Source organism: Bufo gargarizans, chromosome 11 (genome assembly GCF_014858855.1).
Source record: "Bufo gargarizans isolate SCDJY-AF-19 chromosome 11, ASM1485885v1, whole genome shotgun sequence".
Lineage (NCBI taxonomy): Eukaryota > Metazoa > Chordata > Amphibia > Anura > Bufonidae > Bufo > Bufo gargarizans.
In genome coordinates this window covers 28,123,208-28,148,529 of record NC_058090.1, presented here as the reverse complement: position 1 = coordinate 28,148,529, position 25,322 = coordinate 28,123,208, and the positions used below count along the sequence as shown (strand labels likewise).

At 42.7% G+C, this 25,322-nt stretch overlaps 1 protein-coding gene across 1 annotated transcript in view; it reads right to left on the bottom strand.

The window, feature by feature from the left end:
* Nucleotides 1–25,322, bottom strand: part of KIF26A (kinesin family member 26A) — a 124,976-nt gene that overhangs the window by 61,640 nt on the left and 38,014 nt on the right. The window contains 2 exon segments of the mRNA XM_044272396.1: nucleotides 17,474–17,797; nucleotides 17,799–17,990. Coding sequence (XP_044128331.1) covers nucleotides 17,474–17,797; nucleotides 17,799–17,990 — 516 coding nt within the window.

Here is a 25,322-nt window from a genome sequence, read left to right as displayed (position 1 = left end):
TGCCACCCACTGTTGTTTCTCCCGGAAAGGTGTTGTGTAGGTGTTACCATTCTCCTTGACAATACGGTGTGTCCCTACAAAGTGTGACACTTACCATAACACTTATGTATTTATTCCTATATTTCCATGAAGAATAATGGAGGTAAGGCACAACAAATTGTTCTAAGAAAGTACTGTATTCTAATAAAGAAGCATGGAGATGGAGCTCGGAGAAAAACAACAATTTTGCAATAGGAAAACCACAGGTTGAGGCCACTGCTTTATACGGTAGAGGAATGGAATAGGAAAAGTCAAATGTTATCTAAGGATCATTAGCAGGCTAATGGACATTTTTGGGTGTTTTACTAGTAAGGGCACCCCTCTGCACGACATATGAAAGGTTTTGATCAGTGGGGATCTGAGTGCTGAGACCCTCACCGATTGCTAGAACGAGGAGAGAGTAGTGCTCACATAGTGCACCCTCCCTGTCCCCGCTGCAAGAGATGGGCTCATAGGCTTATCTCTCCTCATTCTAGCAATCGGTGGGGGTCTCAGTACTCAGATCCCACCAATCAAATACTTTGATATGTCGCTAGTTTAGTGACGCTTCAAGGTTCATCTACCCTCCAGCTGCTTAGTGTATGGCCTCAAGTGGTTCTAAACATATCCCCTTTCAAAGGATAGATGATAAGGGTCTGCTCGGTGGCAGTCTGACCATTGGGACCCTGACCAAGCACTAGTAAAGGAGTCCTGTGTCTTCCCCATATGAATGGAAGAGGCGGTGGAGCATGCAGGCTACCACCCCATTCATTTCTATGGGACTGCCAAAGTGAAGCTTGGCAACCTCTGCCAGTCCCATAGAGATTAAAGGAGCGGTAGAAAATATGCATGACCACTGATCTATTCCCACAGGGGGAGCTGACCAGACTCTTAACCTGTGGATAGGTTTAGGGTTAAGTTTCAAACTTGGCACAACCCTATAATGGGAGGAGCCTGACACAAGGGTACAAGGCCCTGTGCCATGTTCCGCCCCCTTGGTCCCTGTATAAAACAAGAATATTTGTATTCCTGCAAATATGCTTCATTATAATATGCTATAAAATTAATTATAAAAAGCTGTACAGCAAAGACTGTCCAATATTTAGGGAGCCAGTAATATTAATGAGAAAAAGATCAGTGTAAATTACTGGCACCCACAATTTTGGGATTGTCTGCCAGGTGCCTAATCATGTGTTCTCGCATTCAATCACACTTGCACCCGTTGTGTTTTTGCCTTCAAGTAATTTGAGTAATGGCGGCCACACTAAAGGAACACCAAGAAAACGTCACCAATCGCCAGCTAACGGGCAGTGAAGCTGGCGCTATAAATCACAGGACGATAGATCTCCTTTCACTCCTGCTCTATGTGCCGTCCCCATTATCTACTTTGAAAAATGGCTTTGAGACCAACATGTCCTAATGAATGCCATGTACGTACATTTGTCCTCCTCCAGTTGTATAGAGCCCATACCCTTCCCTTGCATTGCTCTCATCCACTCCCCTCACACACATATCTACTATTCCACTTATACAAGCGGCTGGTGAAAAATTAACGAGACCAAGATGCTCTGCCGTAATTTGTGGGCAATCGAAAGGCACAAAAGATTGATGCCCAGACAGACAGCCAAGTTAAAAACAAAGCAAGTGAATAATGCACTTAAAGAAAATCTATATGTCTCATTGTGCTTTAAAATGACTTCATTAGTAATGGATGGCTAGGCCAGCGAGGACAAGCCTTGGGTTGACAGCTAGGAAGGCATTTCTGGGTACATGGAAAACCTGTTGAGTTATGTGATTCGAAAGCCAATAACGCATCAATTCCTTACTAACGTGCAATGAAACGCTGGAACGGTAATGTTTAATCACTGGCAAGAAAGGATAATGGCGGCCATTTGTTAAGACCAAAGCAGCCGAGCTTTGATTTTTCATCCCTTCTCTATAGACTATAAATGTCCGATAATGTAGTTTGCAGATTTACCCTAGCAAAGGCATACATAACATAGTGGCAGACCAGGCTGCTGCCATGGGGTCTATGGAGACAGAGGCCTCCACTCAAGTTGGCTAACCTTCTTGTTCCCAAAGGGTATTGTTAACCTAAAGAGGACTCATCGGCTCTCTAGACATTTTTTTTTTTTTTTTAAAATACTTATAAAATAAGTTGTAGAAGTGTATGAATAATTTGACAACTTGGTGTTACCATTCCCCTTGTCAATGGTGTGTGTCCCTAAAAAGTCTACCACTGATTGGACAGTGTTATGATGTGTAGAAAGACAGTACCGTGATCCTCAAGATACAATGGCCTCAGGATACAATATTTTCAACATACAATGGTCATTTCTGACCCATCGTAAGTTGAAACTAGACTCAACATACAATGTCTCAGCCTCAGATCCAACCAACCAAGGCCACTTCTATGGTAAAATAGCTGTATAAGTTGCTGGTTAGCATCTATTCCTGACTGTTATATGTAAGGACTTGTTTTATCTCTCTTAGTTATCTGCTTATTTTTCTTCAATCTTCATTTTCTCTTACCTTGGATGACATTTTGGGGCTTTGGAACAGATTACTCAAGTTAAAATGGTTTCAACTTACTATGGTCATCCTGTAACCAATTAATATTTTAACTTGGGGGACCACTTGTAGTGTTGATCCAGAAGAAGAGAAAAACAGAATGTGATGTGGTTGCTAATCTGAAGGATAAAACAAACACCTCCATCCCCCCCCCCCCCAGGGGCTCCCAGAAGTAAGACATCTTTCCCCTCACAAATGGTATATCTGGTGGATATAAGCAATAGATAAAGGGGCCTACATGAGGATATTGTAACTGTCTACTGTCATCCATCCCCTTCATATCCCGCTGAGCCCGGTTAAGGATGATACTACTGATATGTACTGTTCTCAGCTGTGCTGACAATTGCATGTAAATTATATATACCAGATAAAACATATGGTGAACATATTACGCACGGAACGTGCAAGAAGCCAAGAAATTCCTTCCAAACCCTTGAGGTGGTCCATATTTCTATGATCATCTAGTATGGAGGATTGTGCGACGCTACAGAAATGCAGCTCGATAACAGAGATGTAACCCATGAATCCTGCCAGTAATGTTTTTCATATGTGATGGAAGGTTCGGAAGTGATAATATAGACACTGCTTTTAATCAAGGATCTTTCGATACTAAATTGTAATTATTTGAGTATTTTCAGATAATTCATTATTATTAAAGGGAGTTTTTCAACTCCAAAATCAATTTCAAAGTAAGAATATCATCATGTAGAAGAAATGCCCCAAAACAGAAACATATTTTTCCTGTGAAAATCTGGTCCTCTAAATCTGAAAAATTCTTCTTTTTATGTTTACTCAAATTAGGTTTTGGTTGCAACTGCACATGGCCTCCCACCCTTTGTGTGCCAAAAAACAAATCTGAATAAACATGGATTCCCCTGCTCCATCGCTGCCAGCTTTAAAAAGCTAAGAGTTACTGCACCGACTCACCACCCACCGCTTGCTACCCGTGCCTCACCCCCTCTGCCCATAGGGTGTCACACTGCCCTCTGGTTCTAAATGAACCAGCGGGCCCCTTAATCTTCACCAGCCAATGGCTGGCAAACTTGGGGCACTTAATGAGGCTATGCTGTGATTTATTGACAATCTCTTTCTAACAAAGTTAAAACCAGCCTTGTATCTCACATGGATCCAGAGATCTCCCCATTCATTGCTCCAATTGTTCTGTTAGAATTTGATCAAGGTGGAAGGCTGGAAGCTTATAGGGCATGTCCTTTCTCAAAGGGGTGTTTCCTTTCTGCTGTAGCTCTTTCCCTATAACTGCCACAGCTTCAGCTTTAAACTGAACTGAACTTGCGAAGCCACCTCAGAGAGGCGGACAAGAAATAAGGAAAAGAACAAACAGCAAGTGGCACTATACAAATACATGTAATTGAATAGCTCAGTGGCTATACACAATTTTGAGATTCTTACCATCCTCTGCCTGACCTCCATATTGACCCTTTTCTGCCTGTCCTGACCTTGGACAGTTTACTATATTGCACATACTCTGCCTTCCCTGACCTAGGCCTGTCCCCGACTAGGATTCTGCCTTACCCCTTGGTGCCCTGCATCGGTGTCTCTGACCCCAATAGGTCAGCCTGGAGACTGCCCTGCAGCAGTTCAGATTCCTGTATATGGGTTAAAGGGTGAAAAACAGCGGACATTCGGTTCATGGCTTTAGGATTAGCCCAAAGTCAAATCTGTTAGTTGACGCAGTTGTTTCACACCCACTGCCATAACACTCTGCTTTTTGTCCAGAAACAGCACTACTCTTGTCCATGGGCTGCATCTGGTATTGCAGCTCATTTTCATTTACTAGAATAGGGCTGAGCTGCAATACCACCCAATGACCAAAGACAAGGGTGGCGCTGTTTCTGGGGGGGGGGGGGGAACTCATCTTCATTCTCATATCAGATGCAGATTATGAAACAGCTTATGTTCCATTTGAATACAGTAAATTGATGTTTATAGCTTGGTGACAGTAAGTCAAAGTAACCACAAAGAATATGCCCTTTTTACTCTATTTCTGGATTATTCCCAACAGTTTTAGGGCCCTATTACACTGCCCCATGTTCAGGCAGTCCGAGCGCCAATGGGTGATAACTAGTGTTGAGAGACTCAAAGTCAAACAAATTGACTTTGATCCGAATGTCAGGAAAATGCAATTTGCTGCAAAGCCAAATTTCCTTGCACTTCGTGGTAAAAAAAATCAATTTTTCCTGAAATGGCGGTAAAAAGAAAAAACTAAATACATACCTCATCCATTTGCTCGCAGAGAGAGGCCATCGCAGCCATCTTGATTGAAGAAACAGCGCAAAATCTCCCACGCAGTGACGTGTGACGTCATCACATCAGCGTACTGGCCAGGTGTGGTGACTTCATCAGTGATGACGTCACCGTGTGAGATTTCACACGGTTTCTTCAATCAAGATAGTCGCTACGGCCAATATATGAACAAATGGATAAGGTGAGTATGTTTTTTAGTTTTTTTTTTTAACCCTGATTAACCCCTAAAAGGCCTCAATTTTAATGTCAGATGCTGCAATCCGCTATGAATGTGGCAACGGAGGGGTTCAATGACAGGGGGGCAGCGCAATCACCGTTCCCTGTCATTGCGTCCGCTACATACAATGGAATGCAATTCGTGTAAGAAGTTATTAGTAACTAATGGAATTTGTTTGTGAAATTTCGGTGAAGCAGCCAAATCAAATTTTTAAAATTTCTGTGAAGCAGCCAAATCAAATTTTTGATAACTTTGCTCGTCTCTACTGATATCACATCCATCTGCGCTCGTCTGCACCAAAAAACTGAATGTGGGAGGAACGAATAGGACAGCAGTCATTCCTCCCATATTCTGTTGTATTAAGAGCAGCAGACCCCTGATAATCAGGCATCTTCCATTCTGCTGAAAGATGTCCATGAGCTGACAAACAAGCGTTTTCTCGTTTTTTGGCTGATTAGCTGTTCAATTATAGGGGTCAATTATTGGAAATGAGCATTCCTATAAATGGTTTTTCCTGATAATTGACCAAAAAAAATCACGCAGTCTAGTAGGGCCATTAGAAGCTGTTCTATAAATAATAGTATAACAGTACATTTCTGTTGTCTGGTCTAGAATACTCTATTGTGTAGTTCTGACGGGATCTCCATTTCAGGAGTAACCATGGTCAGACTAGGGTTCCTTGGGCCAGACAAAATTATTCTTAGGACCCAACCCCCATATTATTAATAAAGTCTAATAGGTTTTGATTCAAAGAAATAGACCCAGTGGCAAGTTGTTGGTTCCAAAGGCAGCTCCAAATTATTATTTTTTGTCCAGGACCCTTGGGGCTTATTATCGTTTTAAAGCCTGGGCACACTGGCGGATCCTCTGGTACTGTGATAGGCCAGACCAACACTGAGAGTAACTTCCATTAATTTTAATGGAAACTGCAATACGTCATTCTGTGGTGGGTCTGCAGAGGAAGTATACAGTTACTGATGGGTCCTCTCACAGATTACTTCTGATTACTGGTTGTCCCAAGCCAGCAACAGGATACCCTCTGCTAAGCTTTTCATCAGGGGACTCTTCTGACACATAGGGATTACCCAAAGTTAGTGTCCCCTTTTAGCATTCATCTTTGGGCATCTTAAATACACTTAGGCATGGAACATAGATGGGTTATCAGAAGGCATTAATGTCTTTGCCATACTGTAGACATGCCTGGCCCATACATGGAAGGCTTTGTAGTAGAGGTAAGGTTTGGAGAAAATAATAAGAGTAAACAATTTTGCAGTGAAATATTTCACAAAACAATTTTGTTGGGATCAGATAAAAATCTAATATCTATGGAAGCCACCCAACTCTCTTCCTGTGGTAGATATCAGATGAACAAAGGATTTATAATAAGAAATCCTTTGATCCCACAGGAGTTAAGCAGCAACCAGAAGAGTCTGAGGACTTATTTTCTTCTCCCCACTGAAATAAACATGTCTGATCAGCTCGGTAGAGTCTGCCAAGTACACAAGCATTTCACAGTTATCTCATTTGTGTGGCCACACAAATGAGATAACTGTGAAAATGCTTGTGTACCTGGCAGAATCTACCGAGCTCTACCGAGCTTTTGGTCCTTGAAGTCTTGAAGATGGTCTAGTATATAATACCTATAGTTGAAAGTTGGCCATGTATTGAAGATAGCTGTCAGTTGACTACTATTCCTCTCAAGTCCACCATAAGCATGCACGCTCAACCAAGGGAGTAAGCCACTAAAGGCCCCTTTACACTGAACAATTTAGTTGGCGATTGTCGGGAAGGAAGTGTTTCTTCCTGGCAAGTACCTGCTTGAGACAGAGATATAGGGAAAAAAGAAGAGGGGATTAGTCGCAGACTCCTTGGTGTCTAGAGGGTCTGAGATATCCAGGCAGGGCGCCAAAGGGAACGGACCGTTAGGTGGTAATATGATATATCTCGGGTCCAAAAGTGTATATTTCGGGTGAATACTTATTTCTTTCTGTATGTTATTTTTTGTATTTTTTATAAATATTTTTCGTATATTTTTTATTTGATTCGGTTGTTGGGGAAGTGTAAGGCTGCCACAGGTGCAATGTCCAGACAGAATTAATCTAAACTGGACCTGGTACAAGAAGGACAACACAAAATGAAGAAAATGACCTGTATAAGGCGCCAAATCCCTCAGAGGTAGTAAAAAAAGTAAAAAAAGGGGGTGGTTGAGTGTTGAAAACAGGCGGTTATCAAACTCACTATAACAAATCCCAGATGCTTGTGTACCCCAGCAGGGTTATTAGAATGGTATAATTAAGAAAGGTATATTAAAAATGTCCCTGTTGGAACCGAAGAAATTTTTCAAAAAAGATACTCTTTTTGAAAAAAATCTTCTATAAAATACATTTTTCAAATGGAAATTTTCAAGAAAAAAAACTATCAAGTAAAAAAACTCACTTCACCCAGGAGGGGCAGGGTGGGATAAAGCACATAACACCCACTCTGCTTCCTCCTGCGCCTGGGTCGCCTATAAGATCGTCTGGAAATAAACGGCAGTCACAGCTGGAACGTCTGGTAAATTTCCTCTTTATTAGCACAGGGTAGGGTAAAGGTAAAGGTAGGCTCAACGCGTTTCGGGGTCACCAAGGATCCCCTTCATCAGGAGCATACAAGTACCTGCTTGTCAGTGAAGAAGACCACTAAATTTAAATGATTTTGGTGTCCACACAAAGGATCATATTACCCAATGAACGAGCGTTTCATTCATTCATCGAGTAATCGGTGGCGTTCCTATGAATGCTTGTTAGCGACTCTCTGGCCGATTCTTGGCCAGTGTAAAGGGGCCTTGACACTTCTGTATGACTGCCTCTTATCTACCACTGGAACAAAGGATTGGGCATGCTGAAATGTCCAGCATTCCCAAACCTTTGTTTCCCCCAAATCCCCTAAAGGACGGTGAATGATCTTATAACATTAAAAAGTTGGTCCATCCTATGGAAATTGGTGAACTCGGGCTAACATTTATCCAATGTGCATGGCCATCTTAAGTCCACACTTGTCTCCAGGACAGAAGATAGCCTGGTAACCACGTGTCTCCAAGCCTTCTGACAAATACAAGGTCATAACACTGAGAGATGATTTTTTTCTCCTCGTGGAATCTTGCACTGCTACTGATGAGTGAAGTCATGGAATGTAAAATGAAGAGGCAATCCGGATAATTGATTTTTATCTTTTCCTCTTTTAGTTCTTTTTTTCTCCATAAAAGTGATTTCTGTTATCTGACTGAAATGCTTAAAATAACAGTTTGCATAGCTCCCATCCTGCTCTCCTGATTTAAATTTTAAAGTCTAGTCATAAATTATTTATGTACTATTATGTTCAACTGCAGTTGGCTCTCAAGGAAAAGGAAAACGATTCTGATGGGAAAAAAAAACTAAAGAGACACTGCAGCTTTTAATCTTCGCTAATGGATGGGAGTTAATTACTTCAGGTTCCTGCAAGACATCTCTGACTTACTTGCCACAAAGAAGGTAAAATTGCACAAAATCATTCTACTAAATTGGTCCATTAGATATAAAAATAAGAAGAAAAAAAAAAAGAAAGTGCCACAATGTTTCAGTAGATGATTATAGGGGATCTGTACCAAACAGCAAAACCTGATAAACCCCATGATTAGACCTAAATTATCTAAGAAATATGGTGGGCAGGTGCCTAAGGGCAACTAGCAATTAGAGGCTCTTGGAAACTTGCAAAATGTTGAATTTCAATCTGGTCATGTTTCAAGACTCTTCATCAACTCTAACATCAGTGAAATCTAAGGTCACACTCTTAACGGAAACTCTGTACGCCAAGAGGTCGACCAAAGGTTTGTGCCTAAGGAGAGCTTTAAGATAAGTCAAGCACTGCCTGGGGTGGCTTTATAATGGCCTGGGTTAAGATCTGACAAAAGGAATTAAGAATCAGTGACCATGTTTTCCTATTAACGCCAGTGTGATATATGAAGTGCTAAACCACAGACCTTAAAAAGCTGGTTTTCAGTGAAAACGTCAATATCTCCTCATATCTTTGGTAACAAAGGTAAACCTGACTTCAGGATAGTTTAGTGCTAGATCAAAGAGAAGCGATCACCTTAGCTGTACTCAGTTAAAAATGGGTCGTATTTAAAGGGGTTATCTGACATTAGAACAAATGGTGTGCTCACCCCCCTGCACCACTTTTGTCTATAGGTTATGTCTGGTACTACAGCTCAGCTCCATTCAAGTGAATAGAACTATTGTAGTATTATTTATGTTCATTTAATGTCACCTACCGTCTGTAGATCTAGTTCTCAGACCTATGACTAGATATTAAAAGACTCAGTGGCCACTAGGCTCTAGATGCCATCTATACTACTCTATATACATCCATAGTTCCCAATGTGCCACATCCCGGGGCCGGCAGACACGCTCCCCCGCAGCGCTGCCAGCGTCCGGTTGCTAGGGAGATGGGCCGGGACTCCCAGTGATGTGGCACGTTAGATGCACTGACATCACTGGTCACGTGATGTCCGGTGCACCTTCTGACCCGGAAGCACGGCCTATTTAAACAGGCAACCTGCTGGCCACAGGTCACCTGTGATTGGTATTGTCTCCTATAATTGCCTCGCTAGTCCTTTAATTATACTACTGCTTTCTTGATATCTGACCTGGACTATGACCTTGCTTGACCCTCTTCTGAACTTGACATGCTATCTTGGTTTTGACCCCGGCTATTCCTGGTTTTTCGCCTTCTGGTTCTGATTTTGTACTGATTGGATTCTCTTGGTATTGAGCTCGATTCGGAGCGTTTCTGGATTTGACTTGTTTTCTGTGTTATTCTGTCACTAGTCATTTGTTTTTTTGTCTCCCTTTTACCTGTCTGAATTCAGACCCTGCACTTACATAGGAAGGGACTGACGACCAGTTGTGGGCCACCGTTTATTCAGGCTGTCCCAGGCATAAAATGGGTGGGAATTTTGTAAGTTATGCCCCGAAGTGGGCGAGTTTGGGATGTTTCGAGTGAGGCTTTAATTCCATGAATTTGCCCATCAGAATAGTATCCACATCTCTTGGGGAATAATGGGGGACCTTTAACTCGATCTTAAAACAACATTGAAACGCAAATAGTAATCTTCAACAACTCTCACATTCTAAGGCGTCAGATAATACATCGCCTTGAACCTGTCAGGTGTAGACTCAGTATGGCAAGGCTGGCGTGTGTCGACATCTAATCTCTATTAAGTGCAATACATACAGACATATTCTCTTACAAATTCATTCATCGGTATGTTTTTGAAGCGTGGGTGGGAGGAAATCCTTGCAAATACAGGAAGGACATACAAATTCAATACCCTTGCTTGGATTTAAAGCAGGATCATTTAAGAAATAAAGAGTGCGCACTCAGTAGGGGAATCCCATGAAATACGGGGCCCTTGGAGAGAGGGTGGCCCAGTTCAGGTTGGCTAAATCCTTTATTTTAATAGATGAAAGCCTTGCAACATCCCAAGAATCATGGAATGGAGATGGAGGTGCAGTCAAGGCAGTGCAGTCAAGTCCTCTTCTCCCGAGATAGGTTATGGAAGTGTTAATGGAGCCCCATTTCAGTCTTTGCCATAGAGCTGCCTCACCTCTGTGGTTGTAGATTATTGAGATCATGTCAATTTGCTAATATGTGCAGCAATATAAATTTGATAAGTTTGTTCGTACACTACAAATCTCAGTGTAGACTTAATAACAACCAACCGATGCTCTGGGCACAGGACGATATAAATTATATCATAAGTGTTTCTTATCTTTAATATAAATCTGTATTTCCACAATCAATGATGCACTTCTATTGAAGTTAAGAAGCTACCTCCTCTGGCAGCTATAATCCTGCCCGACTTCACACATTGATTCTCAATAAACCGGCGAAATTACCTCATCCTAAATCCTCAGGTTTTATTTACATGGTTAAAAAATCTCACTATTGATTATTGTGACTGGGCTCTAATTATAAATCCATTATAGGACTCACAATGAAATTAAATCAATGTTCTACATAAATGAAAAAAGGAGCCTATAATGCATAAACCTATTCACATGATAATTGGTAAAGCGGTAAATTATTTTCCATAAACTAGGTGACACCAAGACGCACGGCTGCATTTATTGTTTATGTCTGGTGCGTGACCACTGCGAGCTTACATATTAAATTTGTACACACTATAAACTGCTCACACCGGGAAATTTGAGGGCTTTTTCCATTATTAACATTGATGACCCATCCATAAGCTCATATGCTGGGCCCCACACCAATCTTTAGAGTAGGAGGAACCTTTTTCTCCTTTGGTGAACCAGGGTAGGAGTGGGCTGGCTTGATGGTTTCTACATCTCCCATTGAGTTGTATGGTGAGGCCACCACTTCATTACGACTCCTCCGCACCGTGCCTGTCTAAAGGAGAAAAATCAAGTGGTAGAAGTGAAACCTTTCTAGAGATTGGTGGTGGTTTTGGCCATGGATGGACCCCTTGCTGTTGATGTGCTCCACGTAATGTATTTTTACAATCCACAAATAAATGTAGGCAAGAAAATTCATTAGGAGGAGACATTAGGAGGTGCTCTATGATGAGCTATTAAAGAGAAAGGGTCCTTATACTGCTGTTGTCTGCTTCCAACCCTGGCCAGGACCACCACCAATATCTAAAATGGATTGACTCTTACCGCCTGTTTTTTCACACCCGAGGGAGGAGTCATATGAAGTGTTGGCCGAGCATACTCACATCCCACTCCACACAACTCTATGGGAGCTAGCCGACTCTTGCCCCAGTCCACTAAAATACAAAAAGGGCTCTCCTATTCTAAAAATTGGCGTGGAATCCAGTATATGAGCTTGTTATAGGTCATGTCATGGAAAATGCTCTCCGATTTACCTGTCTATAAGCAGCAAATTGTGTGCACAAATGTAATATTTATCTTGCAGTAGTAAAGCACCAGACATACATGCATTTACTTTCAGACTGAATGTGAATATGTCCATTACAGGATTTTTTTTCCATTTATGTAAAACATCTTATTGGTGGGGTGGTGGGAGTCAGACCCCAGCAGATCTGATATTGATGATGTAGCCTAATGACAGGTCATCATTAAAAGTGCTGGAATACCCTTGAAGGGACTACGATTACAATGTGAATGCTATCCACGTCCTCTTCTCTTAACTGTAAATCTAAGGCCTCTTTCACACAACCGTTTTTTTTTTTCCGTTTTGCGGGCCGTTTTTTGCGGTCCGTATACGGAACCATTCATTTCAAAGGTTCCGCAAAAAAACAGAATGTGTTCCGTATGCATTCCGTTTCCGTATTTCCGTTCGGTTGAAAGATAGAACATGTCCTATATTTGGCCGCAAATCACGTTCCGTGGCTTCATTAAAGTCTATGGGTCCGCAAAAAAACGGAATGCATACGGAAATGCATCCGTATGTCTTCCGTATCCGTTCAGTTTTTGCGGAACCATCTATTGAAAATGTTATGCCCAGCCCAATTTTTTATATGAAATTACTGTATACTGTATTTGCCATACGGAAAAACGGAACGGAAACGGAACCACAACGGAAGCAAAAAACGGAACAACGGATCCGTGAAAAACGGACCGCAAAACACTGAAATGGACATACTGTTGTGTGAAAGAGGCCTAAATCTCATAATTCAGGGATTCAGCTCTCTATCATTTTTACCACTAAGTGTTTCCCGTACCCAACTCCCTGTTATCAACTGTAGTATTCCCATGACTGTCTCCAAAAATACTATAGAGCTCATAGGCAAAGTAATAAGGGTTCCAGGGTCCTGTATGTGGACACACAGTGTGCCACCTTGACCACCATCTGCGTGAGGCACCATATTCTCCCCTAGATGCAATGAGCTAGAGGATGTGCTCACTGATTTCTGAGGGCACTAGATGACACATTCCTACACACAGATCCATAATACAGCCATGTGCATGCGCTGTAATACTAAATACGCTCATTGTTCCTCTGTTTGCCAATGCATTCACATACCATATCCACATACATAGACTGGCACAATACATTCTATCCTACATCCCCATTACCTTGTGCCCTTACACTATCGGGTCCACACTAAAAATATAATTTAACATACACCACTTTAAATTATGGAAATTCTTGTATTTGCTTATGTAGAAATGCAGCCCAAGGCAAGATTACTGCAAAAAAGTGAAACCCAGGCTCTATAAAAATGCATGTTTACTGACTAGGTCTGGACTTAATCCAAGCTTTCTTATCATTGTGGTTCCTTTCTATCATTTCTGTATCTTGGCACTCCTTAAAATAACCTGTTTGCCCAGAGGTGTAGCTTTATACTCCTGGTCCCAAATGCATAATCTTAAACAGGGTTGCCCACTAGATGCCATTTATAATTCTGGTGTCTTCTTATGTGGCAGAAGGGCCTTTAGGCTTCCTTTAGCACCAGGACCTGGGTGCATCTTCTGGACCTGCACCATTTGCAGATATGTCCCTGCCTTTGCCCAAAATCAACACTACTGTGCTATGTCTCTGTATGATTACATGAAATCCTAACTATCTAACTCCTGGTACTAAAAGTAAATTTGGTAACATAGTGAGGCTGAAAATGACAGAAGTTTTATACAGGGCCCCAAATGCCCTGTATAGCAAAATTATGCATTTCTGGTTGCCTGCAGCTACCACTAGGGGGAGCTCATGAGTTTTATCTTTGTCGTTGACACCTAGGTGCCATCTATGTAAATACATATATATGGGGCAGATTTAACTAGATCAGTGTTTATATGTCAGTCTTAGTCAAAAGCCTGTTGAAGTAAGATGCATTAAATTCATTAAGAGTTTCACTCCTGTCGTATCTTGAGCTGTCACTACAATCTATGGGCTAGCGTAGATTTCTGCTATAATGTACAATAACTTTCTGATACAAATTATGATGAATGTGTACTGTGCAGTGTATGGAATATGTCCATAAACTATAAATTCAATAAAGCACCAGAAGTAGCCAACACTCTGACCCAAAGCGCACCCGCACAGGAAGGACACAAGACCACAGCGTGATGAATAAATCCCAGCGAGTGCTTGTAATCTTCAGTTCATCTATTCTTTATTTAATCTCAAGAAGATATAAAACATTAGGACGCATTTCGGCCCGTCCAGCCTTCGTCAGCTGACGAAGGCTGGACGGTCCGAAACGCGTCGTAATGTATTATTTCTTCTTGAGATTAAATAAAGAATAGATGAACTGAAGATTACAAGCACTCGCTGGGATTTATTCATCATAAACTATAAATTGACATGGTCACTTAAAGTGTTTGGGCATCCACTTGGCAAATGAGGTTCCATGTGGATAAATATAAAGTTATGCATGTGCTTAAAAATAACTTGCATACATCATACTGTATATCACTTGTAGAGAAGGATTTGGATTTTGTACTTGTAGATCATAGACTAAATAACAGCACAGTCAATCAGCGGCCTCTAAGGCCAGCAGGATATTGTTGTGTATTAAAAGAGGCATGGACTCGCGGGGCAGGGAAGTAATATTACCACTTTACAAAGCGTTGGTGCGACCTCATCTGGAATATGCAGTTCAGATCTGGGCACCAGTTCATAGAAATGATGCTCTGGAGCTGGAAAAAGCACAAAGGAGAGCAACTAAATGGATGAGGCGCATGGAGGGTCTTAGTCATGTGGAATAATTAAAAGAAATCAATTTATTTAGTCTTGAGAAGAGACGTCTAAGGGGGGACATGATTAACCTATACAAATGTATAAATGGGCCATACAAAAAATATGGTGAAAAACTGTTCCATGTCAAATGTCCTCAAAAGACAAGGGGGCGCTGCCTCCGACTGGGGAAGAAAAAGTTCGGTCTCCAGAAGCGTCAAAACTTCTTTACTGAAAGAACCATGAATCTGTGGAATAGTCTACTTCAGGACGTGGTCACAGCAGGAACAGTGGACAGTTTTAAAAAAGGCTTACATAAATTCTTGGTACTAAATAAGATTAATGACTATGTAAATGTGTAGAAGTCTGTTTCTCGCTCCCTTTTCCTAAAACTCACATCTCTCACCCATCCCTTGGTTGAACTTGATGGACCCTTTTTTTTTTTTCAACCGCTCTAATTATATAACTATGTGTCGGGCCCCCTTCTGCTAACCCCACCTAAAAGTACCTCGAGTGATGGAAAATTCCAAAAAGTTAAAAAAAAACTTCTATAAAATGCTTTTTTGTACACCAGAAAACTGGTATACGGCATTGATAACCCCCCACGTGTTTTCTCCAGAGATCACAGTTGCTCTGCTATTATTTTATTATTATTTTGTTAAAAGTCAGCAACAAAATAAGAGCCGGAGCTAAATTGTTCTCTATTTCACACTGATGTCTTTTTTATATCCCACAGTGGTTGGATGAAGCTATTCCATGGATATACAAGCTATACACTGAGGAGCAGTAAGTCATTATTAGTTTTCATTATATTCCATTTATTTCCATGTTTCCTTGGCTTAAGAACACATTTATTGTATACTATATGATGCATAATCCAAACTTTCCTAGAAATCTTCTCTTTCGCATTATAAAAGCAATTTATTTTGCTTTCTTGTGAAAAATGAAGAAAAAAAAAACCATTTTATATTAGGAAATAGTCTTTGCAGTTTACACGAGCAGAGGAAAATAGCTTTTAGAAATTGTAATTCCTCGCCTCAGCCTTCCTCTGTATCCAATTTTAAATTTTCATTCTTCCAAACTTCCTCCGGTCATCCAATTAAGATATGGAACCTTTGACATTAATTAATGATTTCAGCTCTGCTTAAATGTTCATGCCTACTTTAGGGATTTCTCAAAAATTATCTTTGGGTAAAAGGGAAAGTTCTGACATGAAGTGGGATCTGTAAACATAGCCTTGTCCAGGGGCGTAGCTATAGGGGGCTATAGGAGCCTGAAGAAGACACCGGTATTATAGAAAGCGCATGCTGGGAGGGCTCTGTCATAGATATTGCACTGGGGCCCAGAATCTTCAAGTAATACTTCTGGCTGGAGGGAAGGGGTTAGTTCAAGACTTTGGCATGCAGGGGAGGAGGGGGTAGGCGTTTACATTTTTGCCACAGAAAGGCTATGTGCTCCCCTGCCTCTTGCCACAAAGCACTGAGGGAAGCAAACCTAAGCTGGACTCTTGCACCAGGGCCCATGAGCCTTTAGCTACTGCCCCTGGCCTTGTCAGACTTGGATACCCACTAGAAGAGATTCAGACAGTCTATCCTCACCCAGTTAAGTCAGCTCTATCTGCTCTGCACTGATGAGGGGCAATCACCCCTGAAATAGTTGTCTGCAGATGAGGTATTGGAATGGCTATAATCCTAAATTATGTCGTAAGGCCTGTTTCAGAGGTCAAACACTGACTTATAGGATAGCAACCTTTATCAAGCCTTCTTTTATTTTTGGAAATGGAGATAATCGCCATACCCTTTTCTCCAGAGGAGTATCGCCTGACCTATAAGACTCCTTATGCCTATTAGGCACTCCCCACAAGGAGAAATAGTACCTCCTGGATGCAGGATATGTGCACATTCACAGTTGTTACAAAGTCCTCCAAATGGGGTTATCTTCTGATGGACCTTTGGGACCTATTACTTTGTACAACGCTTGTAGAATCCTCTCTTGCTCTATGTATTTCCATTTCAGATATGATATATTGCTAGGATATCCCATCATTGTCAGATGGGCCCCACCTCTAGGACTCACTACTGTCTCCAGAATAGCCCCACAAAAGTGAAGGAGAGTGCACTACGCAAGTGCTGAAGTGCTGACCACGGCTATTTCCAGAAGTCACATAGCAGTGAACGGAGGGCACTCGGAGCATGCAGTGTGCACTCCTTCACTTTGGGGCCCTGTTCCGGAGATAGGAGAGGGTCACAGAGGTAGGGCCCTCACCTATCTGACATTGGAGGCATAGCCTACTTTAAAGAGACCTTGTTGCAATTACAAGCTGCCCAAACAAAGCTGTATGAGTGGGTACAATCACATCTGCTGATAGTATCATACTTTACAGCGTTTGCTAGCCCCACCTTAGTGCCACCCAGGATTGTCCAAAAACTGTCAGAAACTCCCATTTTAATAGTATTTTCTAAGCTACGCATATTATGCGGTCCAATTCATCTGATAGTCCAATGATAAACAGCACTTTTGCCAGGTATGGCTAGATTGCTATAATGCACTCACTAATGCTGCTCAATTTTGACATTTCATGAATGCATTTTTATAGAGTTTCTTTTATTATTTTCTGCTAAAATATGGTAAATTCAGTTATTGTAATACTGAAATTACAAGGGTTAATTGACGGACAAGGACAGAGATGACATCACTACACAGAGTCGTATTGTGGATACTCACTTGGCTGGAAGGAGGAAGGAAACTATTCACCCTTGATATGCTCCACATTCCCTCTAGATATTGTTGAGTTTGTATGGTGACTGAACTCAATGCCCCAGCAATGCCGCTGGAACCCACCGTCACTTGTACACTTGAACTTGGAAAACTTCCCTGCCCATGAGGCCATCCAAGTCCTTTCCTTCGCTCCGTCCCAGAAAAAATATTTGTCGATTTTCCAGACTGTCTACCCACCTGCCCTGCAATCATCAGCAATTCCTTCGGCGAGGACACTGTGACCACATTCTGGGGCGAGAACCTGGGGATGACAGTAGCCACAGGCACCGACAGTTTGGGGACGATCAAGAATATCCGGACATCCGGCTTGATTGATGGTTTGAATCATCTGCACGGCTTCTTGTTTTAGCTGATTCAGGTGAGTTGCGCAGACGTCGCAGCGACTCTCTCCTTCATTCCTGCTTTTCTGCAGATAGTCAGGCACTTGGAGCTTGTCGAAAATTAAAGCTGAAAATTGAGCATTCTGAAAGAAGTAGATAAAATAATGAGCTTGGGGCGGCAAAAAAAGTAAAAAAAATGCATTGTACAAAGTAATCTATAAATATTTCCTACATATAGACTTCTCTACTCTACTGCCCTTAAAGGCACTGTCTGGGATTTCAATGTTCATGACCTGTTATCAGAATAGGTCAAGCAATATCTGATCGGTGGGGATCTGACTCGCAGGACCGCACAATCAGCTTTTGGAAATTGGGAGAGCACTACGACCTCTTCCTTTAGACTGGGATGTCATGTTGATTGGTCTCCGGGACTTTGTGCAGTTCAAGTGAATGGGATTGAGCTGCAATACCAAGAACAGCCACTATACAATGTACGGCGCTGTGCTTGGTATACAATAAATTGGTCCCAGCACTTGTCCTAGTACAAGGATCAGGAACCTTCGGCACTACAACTCCCAGCATGCACACTGTTTTTGTATCTCCCATAGAAGGGAAAGGAGGATTCTGGGAGTTGTAGTTTCAGAACAGAAGGAGTGACGGAGGTTTCTGACCCCTGTCCTAGTACCATGATCCCATCAAACAGCTGATCGGCAGAGTGTGCCAGAAGGCGTACAACCCCTTTGAAAAATACGAGGCTCCCCTGTCATGTCTGGTACATCCTCATGTTTATCTATTCTGTAGCATCTTTTCTATAACTCTGTATTAATTCCTCTATTATTCCTATTTTGCATAAATTGACAGCTGGGTGTTACCAGTTTGGGATGTGTCCCTGCACACGCTGACGCTGTCCAACCTTTTAGGGATATACTCATTGAACAAGGAGAATGGTATCACCCAGCTATCCATTTATTCATCATTTCTGGGAGGTATTACAGGGGAAAAGCATAATGCACAGTTCTAAGAAAAGAGGACCCAGAATTGTTAATTTATGGAAAATACAAGTATTTAGTCAAACAGACATGTCAGGGGAGGTGACCACATGAGAAAACAGTGTAAATAGCAGGGATGGCCAACCTGCGGCTGTCCAGCTGTTGTAAAACTACAACTCCCACCATGCCCTTCTGTAGGCTGATAGCTGTAGGCCAGGGATGCTCAACCTGCGGCCCTCCAGCTGTTGTAAAACTACAACTCCCATCATTCACTGCTGTAGGCTGATAGCTGTAGGCTGTCCGGGCATGCTGTGAGTTGTAGTTTTGCAACAGCTGGAGAGCCGCAGGTTGGGCATCCCTTCTGTAGGCAGTCTGGGCATGCTGGGAGTTGTAGTTTTGCAACAGCTGGAGAGCCTCAGGTTGGCCATCCCTGGTATATAGGGAACATGGTATACAATAACAACATTCACTCAGGGATATAGCCTGTCCAGTTTTTTAAGTTCCATACATGCCTTTGTCTATTCCACCTGTTCATCCTTCTGCTATAATAAGTGCTTGACACACTGCTAACAATCACAGTCATTGGAGTAAAGAAACCTTTGACACTCGGGGTTGCAGAAGAGCCACAAGTGACATAACATTCAGCCAGTCAATGAATACAAGACTATACAGCAGGAGCAACTTGACTGACAGAGACAGCAGTATAACGTGCTGCCACCCGATATGGCAAATGAAAGCCCCAATGACTCCAAAAAAGTCCCATTCACAATGAGAGCGTCAACACATTTCTGTTATCAGTCATACAGTATAAAGTTGGGATGAGACTGATGTCACCAATATGACATCACTACATGAGATGTCCCACCTTTACAGGTTTATCTGAAATACCACACGCTCCCTATGCTTTTATATACAAACTATGCAGTATTTTAAGTTCACAGACCCTAAAAACTACTCTTCTTAAAGCTGGTGACTCCATGGATATACCCACGCATGGGCAACGTGACCTGAAATCATGGTAGGCTGGTGGCATCTGGTGTTGTACTGATAGATGGATGGAATGCTCAACCAGGTGTCGGGTGATGTCCATTTAAGATGCATTAAGACAACCTGAGGTGGGAGAGTTAATAGACATCTGATGGCCCCTGTGCAAGAGAAGCTTACGGCCTCCTTGATCTAAAGTGGCTTATCATGGAGCACCCACTTATGTCTCGCTGACAATTCACCAGTAACAGTGAACTATGACTTTTATTAGCTTAGTCCTTTACATACAATCTATTAGACAGTAGTAAGCTGCTTTTATGATGACAGTGCGCCCCACCCCTCTCATCTACCGGGCCTCTGTGAAGGTGGTATAACCACCCTGGACTCAAGATGGAGCAGAAAGCAACCTCATCCAGTAGACATGCAGACAAAATAGGGACAGCAGGCAATATCTGAGGTCCTAGTATCACCCAAATGTCATCTGTGAACCCTTAGACAATTCCTATAACTGTTATCCTGGAGAAAACACTAATCCATTCCCTTCTATAAAAGGGGACACTCTTTCTGCCATCTTATGGGGAATTGCTAGCCAAATTGTAAGGAACTCCTATTTTGGGTACAGTGCTTTAGATGAATACATGACAGAGTATGACAAATTACAAGGATGACCCCTAAGTTGGAAGGTTCCTATAAGAAGAGATCACATTAGAAAGTGGAGGTTTTATTTTTATAGAACATATAGATCTAATACAGCAGTGGTCGCCAAATGGTGGATCTCTAAGCTGTTGCAAAACCACAACTTTCAGAATACCCTGGAGAGCTACTGGATGGAGACCAGGACTATAAAAATATGAAGTTGTCATATGTAGAAGCATGTAACATCTTGATACTAAAGCAAAATTGCAGACTGTAGGCAGATTTAAATGTTTATTTTTTTGGCCATTCTTGACCATATTTTCCCAATTGTCTAGTCAGTATGGAATATGAAGACACAGTCCTGTTGGAAAAACTATCTGTCTACGCCCAGGCTTCACGCTCTGCTGTCACAGGCCACGCATTCCATGAAAACCATTTGAAGCCATTCCATACATTAATAGCAAGGCGGTAGACTGATGGATTTATATGCTTTTGAGTCCTGCATGTAAATATTTCGGTTGGGTCCCTTTGAACTCCAAAATGGGCGTACAAAGGATTTTACAGGTCAGCTTAAACAATTCCAAAGCAAGAATTCTCTCTCCCAGGCTGGAATTTTGATTGGCTGTTTGCACGAGAACATTTAAAGCACTGAACCATTCTTACAAAGCCTGGTTATATTGTTGTAACTGTATTCCTCCTGCTGCTTGTTAATGGACCAGCTGTGCAATGGCCATTACTTTGTGACCCGCTCAACACGATGTGACCAAACACCTGGCTGGCAGAAGGGTGTGAAGGTTAAATTCAGGCACATCACCCCACGTCTCCCAGCGATAACTCAACAGACTTGAAAGCAAAAACCTGAACCATTAAAACTGTTTTATTAGAGGATGACAAACTTTATGATTCTCAAAGACCTCTCCTGAGAGTAACATGGATTAGAAGGAAGAAATCCTAAAGAATATCCAGTCGCATTATATGCAGGTTACTGTTTAAGCCCCGTGGGGCTCAAGGAAGAATGGTATAGAGGTGGTATCCCCTTTGGACAATACCTTTCTTCGAAGGATCTCCTGATGATAGGCTGATCACAGGGTATCCCTGCAAACAACTGAAATGTGTAAGCAAGTGTTCAATTTCCCTACAGAATTACACAATTCTCACTGAAATCAAGGGATGTTTATGTAGTGCATGGATGTGTCGGAGCAGCAGACGTTCTGTATCTGTTCCAATTTAGAATTTCCAAAACCAAACAAAATATATACTGTAAATGACTGCATATGACTCACATTTTGTAGCCCCTGGCTAAAGGCTAATTCCACCAGTCCCTTAATATATCAAGGAAAATGGTGTAGGGTCCCTACTTGGAAAAGATTCGAGACAAGATGACAAATTTTCCTGTATTAACAATACATTTTGACAAGATAGTTATGTTTTAAGCTCAAGAAGGTCGCCTTCCTGCAACTTTTACCACTACCATACCAATACAAGCCATTGTGGCCAAAGTCAACTTTTTGCAGCATATTAGCATAAAAGCATTGCTGTCTTTCACTAGGAATGCCATAGTCATGGGTGATTAAGCATGTCCATTAAAGTCTGACTATTGAGACAAGGCAATATGCCAAGATAAAGATGAGTAGTTGTGTCTAACACATTCATGTAGCTGTAAGTCAAGCAACCTCGGGTCCTGCAAAACAACCAAAAGAGAAGATCCACCTTTATACATGATCTGACATGGCATTGAGACATGCCTGAAGGTGTCATCTGTGGTGGATTCATTAACTGGATCCACCATTAATGCAATGGAGCACTGTTTTCATTGGGAGGTCCATCGTCAAAATGTAGAGACAAGGAAAACTGATCATGCAAGTTCTGAGCCCTGGAATTTTTTTTTGTAGTTGGTAGTCTCCACTCTCACACTCACTTCGGTGATAGCTTTTGACATTGTACACAGTAGGGACCTTTACATGGCTTTGTCCAGTGTCTAACCTGGTTCTTCCCAGTTCCTCTATTGTGTATTGAAAAGGATTTTCATATCTGTCCCTAAATCCTCTAGGACACAAAATAACTAGAGATCATTTCCCAGAATCACAGGTTGAATAGAAGGACACGTGGATCTTATACAATGAGTCACTTTCCATATCTGGGAGACATAAACTGGTGGTTAATGATGTCATTTCTGAACATCATCCATCAATATGACAAAAGAGATGGGGCCGTTTCATCTAGTAAATTACAGCCATGACTTGATGTGTCAAACATGTTTGTTAAGGATTCTTGTCTTGATGTGGCCATGAACTTTACATCAAAGGCTTAACTTGAAGTCCCTGGGGTCCAAGGCCTATCATGTGCCAGTTATAATTAGAGATGGCCTTGCGGTTCGCCAGGAGGTCATTTTCCGGCAACCTTTGCTCGTTCGCGATTCACCGAACAGGCGAACATATGGGGATGTCCGCCAGCGACATATTCTTTTACATTGTGAAGAACTTTGACCCATGACACATCCATCAGGTGGGACAGAACAGCCAATTGAGACGTTTCAGCACATGGACACCCCCCCTACCCTATAAATAAACCTGATTTGGTCGCCATTTTACATTTAGTCTTTTGCCAGTGTAGGGAGAGGTTGCTGTGTGGAGCAGGGACAGGCTGTTAGTGACACCAAACGCTAGCTAATAGGGACACAAAAACCCTTTTAAGGACTGGTATAGGTGTGCTATCGATAGGTGTGATATAGAGGGGTGTAATATACTTATAATATACTTTTTAACATAGAAAGTATATTATAGTGCATTTGTATTTTGCAGCAGTTGTGTGCGGTTCTGCTGTGATTCCGCAGGTATATAGAGGGACAAACGCTATTGGAACAACTAATTGCAACTGGTGTGATATACAGATGTAGCAGGTCTAGCACTCAAGCTCATAACTCAAATTTCTTAACTCATCGCGTTATCTTGAGACAAAAGCCATTGAAAAGCAATTGAAGGCGTTTACTTAACTCATGAGTGTTAACTCTACTACATCCGTACCTGTTGCTCCAAAAACAAAAAATATGATTAAGGGGTTTGAGATACCTGCTTCCAGCAAATAATCATTAAGGGGTTCTATATACCTGCTTCCACAAATACTGCTCTTCTATAGGGACTTTGTCACAGGGTCATTTTGAAAATGACAGGCAGAGAAAGAGGCAGGCCATTCTGCAGATGTGGTAGAGGTCGGGCAGGTGCACCAGGCCGGAGCCTAAGTGGCAAGTGGGAGAAGGTGCGTGCGATTACGTCAAAGGACGCACCAGAGTTGGTTGAGTGGCTCACTCAGCCTTCCGCTTCTGCACCCTCCTCATTCTCTGCTGTGTGCACCCCCAAAGACACCACCACCACCATATCTAAACTCTCGCCTTAAGAAGGCACCTGGCCTCCCATCACCGAGCCCAGTGGGAGCAACGCCGTCAGAACTCACAAAGCCACACTCCCGGCGCTCCACGTCCTGCCTATTCTCCTTCTCCTCTCTCCTCCCATTTGTCCTCCACTCCACCTTCTACCGTGCTGTCGTCACGCTCATCTGGCAAAAGGCAGGCTTCCGTGGCCCAAATGTTTGAACGTTGATGATGCAGGATAACCCTCTTGCCCAGCAGCTGACCGCTAGATTTCGGAACTGCTACCCTGCCAACTACTGCCATAAAAAATGGTGGACTCGAAGGCCTTTAGAAAATTTGTGGCCATTGGCACACCGCAATGGGAGGTCCCCGGAAGGAAATATTTCTCCCAGAAGGGTTTCCTAAAGCTATATGGCCATGTTCAGCGGCAAGTGACTGTATCTCTGGCACACAGTGTCAGTGCCAAGATACATCTGACCACAGACACGTGATCTAGCAAACACTGGCAGGGAAGGTACATTTTACTGCCCACTGGGTGAACCTTCTGACGGCTGTCAAGCATGCAACCCGTGGCACACATGTGGATTTGGTGTTACCACCATGGATTGCATGGAGGCCTGCCTCTTCTTCTTCTTCTACTTCTTCTCCTCCTCCTCCATCCTCAGTCTCCTCTTCAGCTGACTCCTCCTTTTCCACTGCTACCGCCTCTTCCGCTGCACCCCCTTCCCCCCAGCTCCCCAGAACCTATTCAACGTCCCAGGTGAGACGTTGCCATGCTGTGCTGCGGCTGTTGTGCCTGGAAGCCAAGAGCCACGCCAGTCCTGCACTCCTTTCAGCTCTGCGGTCACAGGCTGATCAGTGGCTAACCCCGCTCAATTTGACAGTTGGTAAAGTGGTGTGCGACAATGGTGACAATCTGCTGAGCGCACTGAAACAGGGCAAAATGGTGCTGTGCATGACCTTAGTCGTGCAGCGATTCGTTGCCAAATACCCCAGGGTCCAGGACGTCTTGCGGCAGGCCAGGAAAATCTCTGGCCATTTTAGAAGATCTTACACGGCCATGGCTCGTCTTGCTGACATTCAGCGGCGACACCACTTGCTCGTCAGACGTCTGATTTGTGACAGCCCGACGTGCTGGAACTCCACCATGTATATGCTTGATAGGCTACTCCAACAGCAACGTGCTGTAAACGACTACCTGTACGAACTCTGCAGCAGGACAGGTTCTGGGGAGCTTGGTTTCTTTTCACCGCGCCAGTGGCTGCTCATGTGTGACGCATGCAGACTTCTGTGGTCATTTGACCAAACTGGTCAGTCGCAGCCAGGGCGCCATCAGTGACATCCTACCTTACCCCTTCTTTCTGGAGCGTGCATTGCGTCATTGATTAACCCGTCAAGGAGCAGGAAGATGAGGAAGTTGCAATGCTGAATGAATTCCCAGGGGGGCTACTCCATCTGAGACAAGTCAGCAGGAGTCTGAAGAGGAGTCAGAGGAGGAT